Source organism: Pogoniulus pusillus, chromosome 9, assembly GCF_015220805.1.
Source record: "Pogoniulus pusillus isolate bPogPus1 chromosome 9, bPogPus1.pri, whole genome shotgun sequence".
Classification (NCBI taxonomy): domain Eukaryota; kingdom Metazoa; phylum Chordata; class Aves; order Piciformes; family Lybiidae; genus Pogoniulus; species Pogoniulus pusillus.
In genome coordinates this window covers 10,645,133-10,660,480 of record NC_087272.1, presented here as the reverse complement: position 1 = coordinate 10,660,480, position 15,348 = coordinate 10,645,133, and the positions used below count along the sequence as shown (strand labels likewise).

Below are 15,348 nucleotides of genomic sequence, written 5' to 3'. Positions count from 1 at the left end.
GGTCCCATTTCTCCACCCACCAGCTTCAAGGAGGCAAAAGCTGGGCATGCAGCACATGTTTAACTCTCAGCCTCCCACTGCCAAGATCAGCACAGCCAAGCAGGCATGTGGAGGAGTTTTCAATACTGTTTTGGAAGCCTTGTAACCCAAGTCACAGCCCAAACCCTGTAGTAAAAGGATTTTACACTGAAGGCAGGGAAAGAATCTAGAGTTTCAGCAGACCTGGAGCAGAGTGGAAAGTTTCTTAAGTAGAAGACAGTTTGCAGTGACAGCAGAATCAGTCAGTGTGTTAACCATGCTGCAAACCATAAATCACTCTGGGTGAGCTCTCCAGAGCGCTGCCCTAATCCGCTTTTATTGAAAGCAGTAGGAGGTTTGCCACCTACTTTAGCTAAGTCAGCCCTGGACACTTGCAAATCTGGCCTGCAAAAAATGTGCTCACTTTATTCCTTGCACTTGATGCTTCTGTATCATTTTGGAAATTGGGACTTTCACCCTGCCAGCAGCACACCATCCTGCTAGATGCAGCTGCTTTCCACTTGACATGTTTCCTGATCACAACAGTTAGGAGATTACAGGACTTTCTTGGTCCACTTTGCTTTCAACTACAAGCAACTTTCCTGATGAAACTGATTCTTAAACTTGCAGGGAAATGTTTTGAGTGGTGTTTCTGATTGTGCTTACACTACAGGCTGGGGACAGAGTGGCTGAGAGCAGCCAGGAAGAAAGGAACCTGGGGGATACTGGTAGATAGTAGCTGAAGATGAGCCAGCAGTGTGCCCAGGTGGCCAAGAGAGCCAATGGCATCCTGGCCTGCATCAGGAACAGTGTGGCCAGGACAAGGGAGGTTATTCTTCCCCTGTACTCAGCACTGCTCAGGCCACACCTTGAGTCCTGTGTCCAGTTCTGGGCCCCTCAATTCAAGAGGGATGTTGAGGTGCTGGAGTGTGTCCAGAGAAGGGCAGCAAAGCTGGTGAGGGGCCTGGAACACAAACCCTATGAGGAGAGGGAGCTGGAGTTGTTTAGCCTGGAGAAGAGGAGGCTCAGGGGGGACCTCATTGCTGTCTACAACTACCTGAAGGGAGGCTGTAGCCAGGTGGGGGTTGGTCTCTTCTGCCAGACAACCAGCAACAGAACAAGGGGACACAGTCTCAGGTTGTGCTGGGGGAGGTATAGGCTGGATGTTAGGAGGAAGTTGTTGGCAGAGAGAGTGATTGGCACTGGAATGGGCTGCCCAGGGAGGTGGTGGAGGCACCGTCCCTGGAGGTGTTCAAGTAAAGCCTGGCTGAGGCACTTAGTGCCATGGTCTAGTTGACTGGCTAAGGCTGGGTGCTAGGTTGGACTGGATGCTCTTGGAGGTCTTTTCCAGTCTGGTTGATTCTATGATGAGTCTTGAAAGTCTCTAGAGAAGGAGACTCCACAACCTCTCAGGGCAGCCTGCTTCAGGGCTCCAGCAACCTCACAGTAAAGCGTTTTTTTTTTCTCATGACATGAGATGAGATGAAATGAAACATTCTTCTGTTCCAGTTCCTTGTTCTGTCACAGGGCACCACTGAAAAGAGACTATCATCTGCTTGACACCCAGTATTCAGACATTTATAAACATTGATCAGATGCCCTCTCAGTCTTCTCTTCTCTAGGCCAAACAGCCCCAGGTCTCTCAGCTTTTCCCTAGAAGACAGATGTTGCAGTCCCTTTATCATCCTCACAGTCTCCAGTGGACACTCAGTAATATTTCCCTGTCTCTCTTGAACTGAGGAGCCCTGAACTGGACACAATACTCCAGGGCAGAGAGGGAGGAGAACCTCCCTTGATCTGCTGGCCCCACTGTTCTAATGCACCCCAGAATACCACTGGCCTTCCTGGCCACAAGGGCACATTGCATATGGAGCATTCACTCCAGTTGTTTGAAATGCATTGCTCATTAACCACTTACTTAACTGTTATGGAAGCAGACTGCTCATTTCATGTTTCATTCTGCCTTTCTTTCCCCACAGTTGCCTCTTGGTTTATTTCCCCACTGTTATCTGGCTTCATGTCTGGAGTCCTCTTTGTGCTGATTAGATTCTTCATTTTAAACAAGGTAAACAACTCTCCCTGTTACAATGAGCGCTTGGGACGAAGGCTGTGCTCTGGCCTCTCATTTGGGTGCTTGCATTTCCAGAGTTGCTTTTTTGGAGACTAGCTGAGGCTTTTTTTTTTTGGTTTGGGGTTTAGGTTTTGTTTTTTTTTTGTGGTTTTCCTTTTTGTGTTTTTCCTTTAGCAGCCATTGCAACTGCTCTTAGCACCTCTCAGAGTAATTTGACAAGGCTTAGGAAGCGCTACAAGATAATTACTATTTGTATAGGGTTAACCCTCCAGGGGGAGTAACCTTGAACCCAGGTGGTCTTGACCCCTCCCCAGGGGTGGGTCTGAACACCACCAGGTGATGGTTAGCCCACTCCCCCTTCCTGTCTACAGATCTATAAAAGCAGGGGGACTTTCTGTTCTCTCTCTCCCTGCGCTCCCTGCTTGCCAGCATCACCATCCTGTTCCTGGTTCTCTTTGTTTCACCACAAGGCCATCACCCACGAGACAGACAAAGCCATCACCATCAAAATCAGGTTGTGTATACACATTTTGTATTGGTTTTCCCTTCCCTATACCTTTTGTAACTTCCCTACCTCAGAGACCTTTTCAAGTTACTGTTAAACTTCTCTTTTGAACTTCCAAATCAAGTGAGATTCATTTATTTGGGTGTGCTTACCTTTTCCTCTCTCTACATCTAATCCCTTTCTTTTGGGAAAGAAGGGGGAAGAGGAAAGGGCACTCTATAAAAATTGTTATTGGTTCTATCAAATTTATTGGAGTCTCTGGAAATTTAAATTAGAACCCAGACACTATTGCATATTCCCTTCGATTAAAGGGTGGTGCATTGAGGTTGCTTCTGTATTAACACAAACTCATTGACTTATGACTGTTATTTAAGCAGGAGAGCTCTCCCTTGGGGCTACTCTAATTGCTGTGTCACAGTTGTGAAATGGTAAGCTCTGCTTTTCTGAACCTTAGACTTTAGAAAATGGGCACCTGTGTTTTTCCTAGATTCTCTAGACACCTGAATTGATGAGTTTTAGTGACTTTGGCCGAAGGTGACAGCTTGTCTCGGTTCTAATTTAAATTCCCAGAGACTCAGGTAAGTTTGATAGAGCCAATAACAGTTTTATACAGTGCCCTTCCCTCTTCCCCTTCTTTCCCCAAAGATTAGATGTAGAGAGAGAAAAGGTGAGCACACCCAAATAAAAGAAACCTCACTCGATTTGGAAGCTAAAAAAGAAATGTTTAACAATAACTTAAAAAAGGTGCCTGAGGTAGGGAAGTTACAAAAGGTTAGGGAAGGGAAAATAGCAAATACAAAATGTATAAATACAACCTGATCGTGATGGCTTTGTCCACCTCGTGGGTGATGGCCATGTGGTGAAACAAAGAGAACCCAGGAACTGATTGTATGCAGGGAGCAGAGTGATGCAGAGAATGAGGCAGGGAGAGATGAACAGGAAGTCCTCCTGCTTTTATGGGACAGGCAGGGGGAGTGGGCTAACCATCACCCGGTGGTGTTCAGACCCACCCCTGGGGAGGGGTTGAGTTCACCTAGGGTCTGGTTCAGGGTTATTCCTCCTGGAGTGTTAACCCTATACACCTGTGCCCAGTGTGGAAGATGATTTGCCTGCTCCACCCGGGAACCAGAATGCTTTTGTCTGCTCTTTCCGTTTTGCTCACACCATCCAGCTTGCTGGATCGGGGGAGTGCAGCGCATGACAACGACTTAAAATAAGGGACACTGTATTTGCAGTTGCACAGGCAACTTAAATAGATGAGGAGTCAATTCTTTCGCTATAAATAGCACCACCTGTAGCCTCAGCTTCATCAGTCTTTATTTCTGGTGTAAATAAATGCCAGCGATACAATCAGAGGATAAATTTGAGCGGCTTTGAATTTAAAGTGACTCAGATTGCATAAATGATGAGGAAGAGTTCCTCTGTTGTGCTCAAGACCAAACAGCTTTAGAAATTAGTCATCGAAATCACATGAGCTCTAGTTTAAAAGCCAGATATTTAATCATTCAAGAGGCAGAAAATGGTCAAGCTGAGGAAAGTGTCTTCTGGCTGCTGCCTGTGCCATTCACAGCGTAGTAAGATCTGTAGGGCTCCTGGCACAAGCAGATAGTGGCTTGCATTGTGTGCGTGCATGAGAAAAGCCCAGCTTTTTAGCTTGCAAGTCCATGGCCTGGTGTAGGGGTTCACGACCTCGTTTTGGGGGGTGTCTGAATAGCAGCTGGCCCTGCAGATACAGCCTGTGCCGCCTGGCGCTTTGGGACCAGGGCACGGCGCAGGGTGGCTGCAGCCTGCCCTTGGCTCGCTTTTTGCAGCTCATGGCAGCAAGAAACAAAACCACATTAGCCAGCCCTTAACTTTGCCAAGCTCTTTGCAAACACGTGGAGCCCCTCAAAAGGCCAAAGCAGTCTCCTCACAAAGGCCTTTTGCACGGCTCGTGCGGCGCATTTCCGCTGCGCCGTCAGCTGAGCCTTTCCTTGGGAGCGCAGAGGGCAGGAGGCTGCGCTGGGCAGCAGACACAGCAGCAGGCTCACTTTATGTGTCTCACCTGCTTCGTGTGGCCGGGCACTCCATATTTCAGAGCTCTCTGTTAGCTGGGGAGAAGTGCCTGCATGTCTCAGTTGAAATGGAGAGGTTAGGAAGGAGGTCGTGTTATGGACATGTCGTGCTGGCTGCTGTAGCCTGCTCCCCAGAAATATCACAGGGTCACAGGATGTTAGGGGTTGGAGGGGACCCAAGGAGATCATTGAGTCCAACCCCCCTTATGGAGCAGGACAATACTATCTAACACAGATCACAGAGGAACACATCCAGACAGGCCTTGACAGCCTCCAGAGAAGGAGACCCCACAACCTCCTTGGGGAGCCTGTGCCAGTGCTCTGGGACTCTTACAGTAAAGAAGTTCTCCCTTGTGTGGAGGTGGAACCTCTTTTGCTGCAACTTACACCCATTGCTCCTTGTTCTATCACAGAGAGCAAGTGAGCAGAGCCTGTTCCCCCCTCTCCTGATCAGCCCTCAGATACTTATAAACATTTATCAAATCCCTGCTAAGTCTTCTCTTCTCCAGACCAAAAAGCCCCGGCTCCCTCAGCCTCTCCTCACAAGCCATGCCCTCCTGTCCCCTAATCATCTTCCTAGCCCTCTGCTGGGCCCTCTCCAGCAGATCCCAGTCCCTCTTCAACTGGGCAGCCCAAAACTGAACACAGTATTCAAGATGAGGTCTCACCAGGGCAGAGTAGAGTGGGAGGAGAACCTCCCTTGATCTGCTGGACACACTCTTCCTAATACACCCCAGGACCCCATTGGCCTTCTTGACCACAAGGGCACATTGCTGTGCCATGGGTAACTTGTTGCCCACCAGGTCCCTCTCCACAGGACTGCTTTCCAGCAGATCACCTCCCAGCCTGTACTGGGATATGAAAGCTTTGTCCTGCTTGGCAAGTGAAAGAGACACTACTCATCTTTGAGACGAGTAAGGGAACACTCACAGAAGGAAACCTGGTCACCTATCTCCCCAGGAGGTCTGCAGCTGACCTGAAAGTACAACCTGCCTCCTTGGTTTCTGTTAACAGCGTCAAGCTTCCCCGCAACGCTTGGTGCTTGCCAGGACCTGTGTTGTGGGTTTGGGTGCAACCAGACAGGTCACCATTCTTTCCTAACCATCCACCCAAACGCGCCACCTCGGGAGCACATATTCCTCGTGGCAGCTCACACTGATGACAACCCTGTGGAAGATAGCCAGCTAACATTTCCTTTTCTCCCGCCTCGATTTCCACGCAGGAAGACCCTGTGCCCAACGGCCTCCGCGCACTGCCCGTGTTCTATGCTGCTACCATCGCTATTAACGTCTTTTCCATCATGTACACCGGGGCACCAGGTGAGTGCCGGCGCCGACACCGCGCCCTGTCTCCCAGCTTTGGAGTTAAGGAGGGCCTGCCAGCACCTGAGGAGGGGGGATACAAGAAAGCTGGAGAGGGAGTGGGCTTTACAATACTCAGGGGATTGAGTCCAGCATCAGTAAGTTTGCAGGTGACACCAAGCTAGGAGCAGGTGCTGATCTGTTGGAAGGTAGGAGAGCCCTGCAGAGGGACCTGGACAGGCTGCATGGGTGGGCAGAGGCCAATGGGATGAGATTGAACAAGGCCAAGTGCAGGGTTCTGCACTTTGGCCACAACAAGCCCAAGCAGCACTACAGGCTGGGGACAGAGTGGCTGAGAGCAGCCAGGAAGAAAGGGACCTGGGGATGCTGGTAGATAGTAGCTGAAGATGAGCCAGCAGTGTGCCCAGGTGGCCAAGAGAGCCAATGGCATCCTGGCCTGCATCAGGAACAGTGTGGCCAGTAGGACGAGGGAGGTTCTTCTTCCCCTGTACTCAGCACTGGTCAGGCCACAGTGTGCTGTGTCCAGTTCTGGGCTTCTCAATTCAAGAGAGATGTTGAGATGCTGGAAGGTGTCCAGAGAAGGGCAGCAAAGCTGGTGAGGGGCCTGGAACACAAACCCTATGAGGAGAGGCTGAGGGAGCTGAGGTTGTTTAGCCTGGAGAAGAGGAGGCTCAGGGGTGACCTTATTGCTGTCTACAACTACCTGAAGGGACATTGTAGCCAGGTGGGGGTTGGTCTCTTCTGCCAGGCAACCAGCAATAGAACAAGGGGACACAGTCTCAAGTTGTGCCAGGGGAAGTCTAGGCTGGATGTTAGGAGGAAGTTGTTGGGAGAGAGAGTGATTGGCATTGGAATGGGCTGCCCAGGGAGGTGGTGGAGTCACCATCCCTGGAGGTGTTCAAGCAAAGCCTGGCTGAGGCACTTAGTGCCATGGTCTAGTTGACTGGCTAGGGCTGGGTGCTAGGTTGGAGTGGATGATCTTGGAGGTCTCTTCCATCCTGGTTGATTCTATGATTCTACAAGAGTGACAGAATGAGAGGCAATGGTTTTAAACAAGAGAAGAGTAGATTTAGGTTCAGCATTAGGAAGAAGTTCTTCACTTTGAAGGTGGTGGAACACTGGAACAGGTTGCCCAGAGATGAGGTGGAGGCCCCATCCCTGGAGACATTCAAGGTCAGGGTGCATGGGGCTCTGAGAAACCTCTAGTTGGGAATGTCCTAGAGGGGTTGGAGTAGATGCCTGCTAAAGGTCTTTTCCAACCTAAAGCATTCTATGATTCTAAGAGTAAACCATACACCTCCCCCCTACCTGCTTCTATTTGTGCATCTCTTTTTGTGACTCCTGCCTGACCACTTTGGTTAGTGAGGAAGGGCACAGCTACCAAAAAGAACCTTGTCCAGAGGAAGGGGCAATACTGGGCTGCCAGCTTTGGCTTTGTAAATCTGAGTGTGCTTTGACTAATTGAGATCTGTGCATCAAAAAGGAAGGTTTAGAGCAGGTGGTACGACCAGGTAGGCTGTTTGCACTCAGCCTGACTTGATAGCTCTGTTGAAATCAGCAGAGTCACTGCTCTGGCAGATCTGGCAGGGAGCCTATTAATTAAATGTCCTTATTTCCCATCAATGCTCAGAAGCCCTGAGGCTGTTCTCCATTGAATGCGTTTTCTTCTTGGGTTCTGTGTCCTCACTGCAAGTGAACTCAGGAAGGAAATGATACATGTCATTGTCAAGACTTGCCTTCTATTTTTGTAGATTTTTATGTGCATTTCTACACTGCTTTTATTTACATCTGCACTCACTTATGGTTTTATCTCTTTATATAGTTCTGTTCACACATTTTTATGTTTATATGTTTGCATTTCTCTCTGTTTAACTTGATTTAGTGTGTGCACTTAAACCTGCACTTTCTGCAAAAGGGTTCAGAAAAGAGCTGTTCAGTGCTCTTAACTACTTTGTTGAAGGCTCTGGTCACTGAGTGTTGTCTGTGGACTGGATTGGTGCCCCAGAGCCATGAGCAAACAGGCAATTGAGGAAAGGCTCCTGAACGTGCCCTTGAGTGAAGAAAGCAGGCATAGAAAGTGACTTTTTTTGGACAGGAGATTGCTTTCTCTCAAACCTGACACACTAGAAGTGCTGGATGGCTGCAGTCAGTGGAATCCACAGCACAACAATACTGAGATTACTAAAAAACTTGAGAAGTGCCCAGTTTGAGGGTAACACAACTGTTCCATTTTCTTAAGTCTAACTGGCTGTGTATCCGAGATGTTTCGCAGTAAATCAGCTGTACAACCAACATTTCCTCACTGGCTGTACCACAGAAGTAGGTCAGGCACTCTGTAAAATCAGTGAAATAAGAATCCTTTCTGTTTCCACTTAGCAGCCTCTAAGTGTGTGACTAAAAAGGTGAGACTCTGGTTTTGATCCTCAGGAAAGACATATTTACTCTCCCAGGCCTCTGTCCTGGTGACATTTACTCACAAGGATGAATTAATCACCTAGGTTTCAAGCTAGGGGTGCAAATACAGATTGGAAAGATCAGGAGTCCAAGCTCTTTCTTCATTAAGGATCTGATCATTCGATTGAACAAACTCAAGGAGCTCTCTCGAGGGGCTGCTTCCAGGAACACAAATTATTGACATGATTGTGCATTGCAGGACTGAAACCTCAGCTCTCAAGTGCTACATTAAGCTTTTATCATAATCAAATAATGGCTTAGATTAAGCTAAGCATCAGGCTTTGTTGACCAGAGCAAAGATCAGGTAAATACTCTGTGGCCGCTGTGGTTTAACATGCATTAATGTATGGGATCACTGCAAGCTTGGTTTAGCAGCCCTGTTTTACCCCCTGACTCCGTTGGAAATAGGCTCACAGTGGGGTGACAGAGAACTGGAAGGCTACACCTGCAAATGTTTGCATGTCAGCTAGACCTTTAAATACTGCCCTAACTGATCTATGTGTTCAAAGTGACTCACTGAGTGGTGCTAATTTACAGTTTGCTTGGGTTTTCTTTCTTTCTCTTCACAGTGCTGGGACTGGTACTGCCCATGTGGGCCATTGCTCTAATCTCAGTTGGTGTATCCTTAATATTTGCCATCTTAGTCTGGATTTTTGTGTGCCCATGGATGAAGAGGAAAATTGAAAGTAAGTGGTGGCTTGATGAAAGACGAGCGATGCAAAAAACATGGATGTTTTCATCTCAGAGCTGGAAGTGCCCTTGAGAGGTCACCTAGTTCAGAGCCCACCCACAGGCAGGGTGTGCTTAAACTATTCCTCATGTATTTGTGTAACCTGCTCTTAAAAACCTGCAGTGGTAGAAACTCAAAACCTCATTAGGCAATCCGTTGCAGCGCTCACTTCTAGAGTCTAGCAGAAGCAGAAACTAAACACCAAAGTATAACCCAGTTTATATCATATTAAGAGGAAGAATCTGGCAGAATTGCTGGTTTTTAAGTGACTTCTTTAACTTTGCTGTAAGTTGGGCAGAGCACAGCTTTTAGCCTTTACAGGGGTTTGTGTATTTGCTTTGCTGCTCTCAACAAATAAAGCCCAGAGAAAAGTTTCAGGTGTCGTTAATAAATGGGCATCTCAGGGTTCCACTGCAGCTACCTGCTTGGTCCAGTATTTTAGGAAGAAAACAAAGATGCCCTAGATGCTTCTCAGTTGAATTTAGTAAAGATAAGTGTTAGAAAGATTGATGATTAAGGGATTGGAGGGCAGGCTTATGAGGAGAGGCTGAGGGAGCTGGGGCTTTTTAGTCGGGAGAAGAGAAGACTGAGAGGGGACTTAATAAATGTTTATAAACATCTGAGGGCTGGCCAGGAGAGGGGGGGACAGGCTCTGCTCACTTGCTCCCTGTGATAGGACAAGGAGCAATGGGTGCAAGTTGAAGCAAAAGAGGTTCTGCCTCAATACAAGGGGGAACTTCTTTACTGTAAGGGTCACAGAGCACTGGAACAGGCATCCCAAGGAGGTTGTGGAGTCTCCTTCTCTGGACCCTGTCAAGGCCTATCTGGATGCTTTTGTCTGTGATCTGTGCTAGATTGTGTGATCCTGCTCTGGCAGGGGGGTTGGACTGGTTGATCTCCTTGGGTCCCTTCCAACCCCCAGCATCCTGTGATCCTGTGAAAGAAAGAAAAGAATCTGCATGCAACGGTGCTGGGTGATTGTATCCACCTTGATCTATGCTGTCGGTGCAAGCAGTGGAAATGTGAGCGGTAAGGCAGATGGACTGGGTGTAAAATTACACTGCTGCTCTTTCCCCAGGCCGATTAAAGAAAGATGCTGCACTCTCAAGGATATCAGATGAGAGTCTTGATAAAATTCAAGATGAAGAAACACCAGTCTTTAAAGAGCTTCCTGGTGCCAAAGCCTCTGACGAGAGCACAATTCCCCTGACTGGCTCAGGAACAGAAGCTGCTGGGGCATCAGATCCTGTTGCAAATGGAAACCATCCTCGTGTACCGTATGGTAAGAAGCTAAGACAACACAGAGGGTTCTCTTCTCCCTGTTCTGACAGGGTTTCTGAACTGCAAGTAGGTCTCTATTGTAAATGGTGAAATAGTAGTTGGGATTTCCAGCCTTAATCCCTCTTCAGCGCTCGCTGAACATCACATTTGCATGTGATGTTTTCTAGAGAGGACTTAAAACTGATTACAGGTTTTTTGGGACTGTATTTCAGTTTTACAAACAGCTGGAAAGGAAAAGCACTTCCCTTTTCATGTTACTTTCTTATCTTTACTGTTGTTTCCACCATTTTAAGCAGTGGAAAAATACAGAGAGCAGAAATTGCTGATGCCTGAAGGTTAAACTCAGCATAAAGGTGATTAGCATGCTGCCACAGGAGATGAAAAGATTTGGGCTTCAGTTGACAAACGTATGACCCTTTGGAGCCTGGCCACTAGAAAAATCTCACCCCCATTGTTTTCTGGACATATATTGAGAAGAAGTAGGCTTGGGTACATGAAAGGTCTTTTTGTTCTGCCGTGTGGTGGGATTGCACCTCCCCACATTTAAGGATTTGCTGACATTGATATTGCTTTGCTGGTATCTACCCAGCCCTGTAATTGCATTAATAAATGTCCAAATTATTCAACTGATTCTCACAAAACCAAATAAGTCATGATGTGAAGCCCTTTGAGTGGGTGCTTCCAGACCAAAAATAGATAAATCCAATCCTGGACACTAAAAAGTGGAAATCTGGGAAGTCAGGAAATGAAAGGGAGAAGTTCCTTCAGAAACATTGCCTGAGTGGTGGCACCTGTAATGTTAAATGTACACACTGGCAATCAGAGAATCACAGAATGGTTTGGCTTGGAAGGGGCCTTAGTCATCATCTAGCTCCAAACCTCCTGTCGTGGGCAGAGACACCTTCCACTAGACCAGGTTGCTCAAGATCCAGCCTGGCTTTGAACACCTCCAGAGAAAGGGCATCCACAAGCTCCATGGGCAACCTGCTCTAGTGTCTCACCATTGTTACTGACATCCAGTCTAAATCTGCCCTCTTTCAGCTCAGATCTGTTGCCCCTTGTCCTATCACTTGTTCAAGAGCCCTTCCTGGCTTTGTTGTAGGCCCCCTTCAGTGGCCTGGAAGGCCACTATTAGGTCTCCCTGGAGGCTTTACTTCTTCAGGCTGAACAATCCCAGCTCTCTCAGCCTGTCCCCATAGGTGAGCTGCTGCATTCCTCTGATCATCATCATGGCCTCCTCTGGACCTGCTCCAACACTTCAACGTCCTTCTTATGCTGGGGCACCAAAACTGAATGCAGCACTCAGCAGAGCAGAGGGGCAGAATCCTCTCCCTGCGCTCACTGCTTTTGATGCAGCCTTCTAGGCTGCCAGTGACATTTGCTGACTCATGGTGAGTTTGTCATCAACTGACACCCCCAAGTCCTTCTCCTCCAGATTGCTCTTGAGCCACTCTTCACTCAGCCTATATTTGTGCTTGAGATTGCCCATGTCCATAGGGAAAAATATATCACAAAAACATTGGCTGAGGAAATATTTGTGCAGCACATGAACTTTTTTCTTCTTCAAGTTATGGAAATACCTCTTAAACACAGGTACTTCTGAAAGGTGACTTCATCTTCAGCATGACATTACAATAAACATTTCCTGCCTGTCCAACACAGACAAAATCTTAGCAAAAGCAGAGCTTAGTTCACAAGAAAGGCATTTAGTAGAAATTGTTTCTTCAAAAGTCCCCAAGATTTAACCTCCAGGTATCACCTTTGAGTAGCAGATCACAAGTGATTTGCTGCAGGGCATGTGGCATGTTACAGGGAGTTCCAACCCTGGAACAAAGAGCTTCTTGCACAGAAGGTGAGGGAACTACTTTGAATTGAATCCTGCCTCATTCGCTGCATGTATTGCAAACGGATCTTCTTCCTGAAGAAGTGATCTCTTTGAGTGGCTGAGGGAACTGGGGTCGTTTAGTCTGGAGAAAAGGAGGTTGCAGTGAGGTGGGTGTTGGTGTCTCCTACCTAGTAACAAGTGATAGGAGGAGCAGAAATGGCCTCAAGTTGAAAGAAGGGATGTTTAGATTGGATATCAGAAGCAACTTGACTGAAAGGGTACTCAAACACTGGGACAGGCTCCCTAGGGAGGTGGCTGACCCCTCGTCTCCAGAGGTGTTTAAAAGAGGCAGAGATGTGGTGCTGAGGGACACGGTTTAGCAGCAGACTTGGCAGGGTGAGATAATGAATGTTTGGCCTCCGTGATCGTCAAGGTCTTTTCCAACCAGCGTGATTCTATGATTCTTCGTCTTGCATTCTCAGATTGCTGCCATTTTACTGTCCCCTGAAGTGGGAGGGAGAGGGCTTCTGTATTACAGGTCAGAGCCATAAACCCCCTCCGAATCTCCACCTTTCCAGGCAGGGCGTTTTCGATGACGCACACCTCGGTGAAGTCACCTGTCTCCAACGGCACCTTCAGCTTCGACGGCCAGATCCGGAGCGACGGCCACGTTTATCACACTGTGCACAAGGACTCAGGTTTGTACAAAGACTTGCTCCACAAAATACACCTGGAGAGGGCCACCGAAGAGAGGCCCGCTCAGGAGAACAACTACAAACTGCTGCGGCGAAACAACAGCTACACCTGTTACACGGCTGCTATCTGCGGCATGCCCGTGCATTCCTCCTTTAAGGCAGCAGACCCATCAACTCCAGAGGACAGTGAGAAGTTGGTGGGAGACACTGTTTCTTACTCCAAGAAGAGGGTTCGCTATGACAGCTACTCCAGCTACTGCAACGCGGTGGCCGAGGCAGAGATCGAGGCGGAGGAAGGGGGGGTGGAAATGAAGCTGGCCTCTGAACTCGCCGACCCGAACAGACCCCCACCTGATCCTGTGGGGGAGGATAAGGAAGAGAAAGACACGTCGCAGGTCCACCTCCTGTTCCACTTCCTCCAGATCTTAACAGCCTGCTTTGGATCCTTTGCCCATGGGGGTAATGATGTCAGGTAAAAGCCAGCAGTTTCGCGGTGTAAGTGCTTGCGTGTTCGTTTCTGCAGGCAGAGGATCAGCAGGGCTGCCTTTTGCAAACCTCGTGACACTGATGTCCCTGGTGCCTACCAGCACTTGAGCTGCTAAGTCTATGGTTTGTTTTAGTTCAAGGCAAGGTTGGACGTGGCACTTGGTGCCATGGTCTAGCCTTGGGCTCTGTGGTAAAGGGTTGGACTTGATGATCTGTGAGGTCTCTTCCAACCTTGGTGATACTCTGATACTCTGATACTCTGATACTTGGTGCCATGGTCTAGCCTTGAGCTCTGTGGTAAAGGGTTGGACTTGATGATCTGTGAGGTCTCTTCCAACCTTGGTGATACTGTGATGCTGTGTTTTCTTCTCAACAGTAACATCTCTTTTATTCACTGGTAAATAATGCTGCAGTAATTAGTTTAATTCAAGTGTAGCTCTGGCAAGCTTCGAGGCATTGAGACTCCCCTCTGGAATGCCAATCAGAGGACAGTCCCAGCAGTACAGGTTTCACAGCCTATTTTAACTGCAGCATTGGAGACCACCACCAGATGAGAGGTTTTGGCTATTCTTGTCATCAGATGAATTTCATCTCTTGGCATGCTGTGTAAAGAGGTGTATGAGGAATGTCTTTGTTTTGATTGCTGCAGCCCTTAGATGAACCTTTTGCTTGGAGGTTTCCAGAGGTCTAGGACCATGTGAGGTGGTGTCTCACCAAATCTAACAAGCCTTAACACCCAAGGCCTGCTGAAGGCCACAAACTGCTTCTCCAGCTGCCACTGTTCTCTTACCAGAATAGAGGGAGCCACCCCCAAGGAGCCCAAGGCATGCCCTGTTTGAAGAGAGGACATGGGCTATGGCACATGTCCTAGCACTCCTTTAAGGAGTTTCCATCTCCCAGCATAGTTCTGGTATGTAGTACTCCCTGGCAGGAGTTTTGCCTGCAGCTGCTATCACTGTTGAGTTGCATCTTGAGTTTGGAAGAAGCCAGTGAGTTCATCCTTCAGTCATTTGGCTTAAGCATGCCTGTCCTTACATCCCATGGCATTAACATCATTTTCCAGGAATAAGGAGAAGGATCATCCTCCAAGAGTCTTTCTCTCTTGTTCATATTGACTCAGACAGCTAACAAAATCTCAGGTTGGTCTCAGACATGTTTATCTGCACCTCTCTGCCCTCTGTCATCTGGTTAGAACCCCACAGAATCACGTCTCTTTGCTGACTCATTTGCCACCCCCTTTCTCTTCAAAGGCTCAGCTCTTTTATTCCACAAAGTGCAAGACTTTTGACTGGGGGATGTAAGATACAGGCTCAGGATGGAGCATTTTATACCTTCCTTGTCTCCACTCACATTGCACATCTGCTTATAACATTCCTCCATCTGCAGGCCCTGTTGCACCTTGACATCTCATTGGCATATGGCTGAAGGATGGTTTGGGTGTTCCCAGGTGCTCTGTCTCTGGAAACACTGCATATTGTTCCGACAGGATTTGGCTAGAGTACCACTTCCCCATGCCTGGAGCAATCCACTTGCTGCTCAGGAGGCAGTTTTTCCTGTATCATGATAGGCTCCCCTGAGCTGAGAAGCCCACACAGAAACTGCCTGTCGAATCAACAGGCCTTATTTGGCTACAGCTGAGCTTGTACTGAGTCCCCTTGCCACTGGAGCCCTCTCGGTGTCAGGCGTGCCCTGCTGGTGTGGGTTTCAGGGCTTGCAGCAGGGCTTTGCAGCATGCATGACTTCCCTGCTCCTCCTTGGGCCTCTGGGCCAACGCCGTCCCACGCAGCCAGGAGAGCGCTTGGTGCTCCTCGCTCTTGCCAGCCGCCTGATTGAACTTCCAGCTCATGTGTCTCTGGTGTGCATTAAGAGTGTGGCCAGCAGGTCAAGAGAGGTTCTCCTCCGCCTCT

At 48.3% G+C, this 15,348-nt stretch overlaps 1 protein-coding gene across 1 annotated transcript in view; it reads left to right on the top strand.

Annotated features, from left to right (window-relative positions):
* SLC20A2 (solute carrier family 20 member 2) overlaps positions 1-15,348 on the top strand; it is a 51,953-nt gene that overhangs the window by 14,377 nt on the left and 22,228 nt on the right. The window contains exons 4-8 of the mRNA XM_064148503.1: positions 1,998-2,083; positions 5,871-5,967; positions 8,994-9,110; positions 10,233-10,436; positions 12,839-13,427. Coding sequence (XP_064004573.1) covers positions 1,998-2,083; positions 5,871-5,967; positions 8,994-9,110; positions 10,233-10,436; positions 12,839-13,427 — 1,093 coding nt within the window. The remainder of the gene's footprint in view (positions 1-1,997; positions 2,084-5,870; positions 5,968-8,993; positions 9,111-10,232; positions 10,437-12,838; positions 13,428-15,348) is intronic.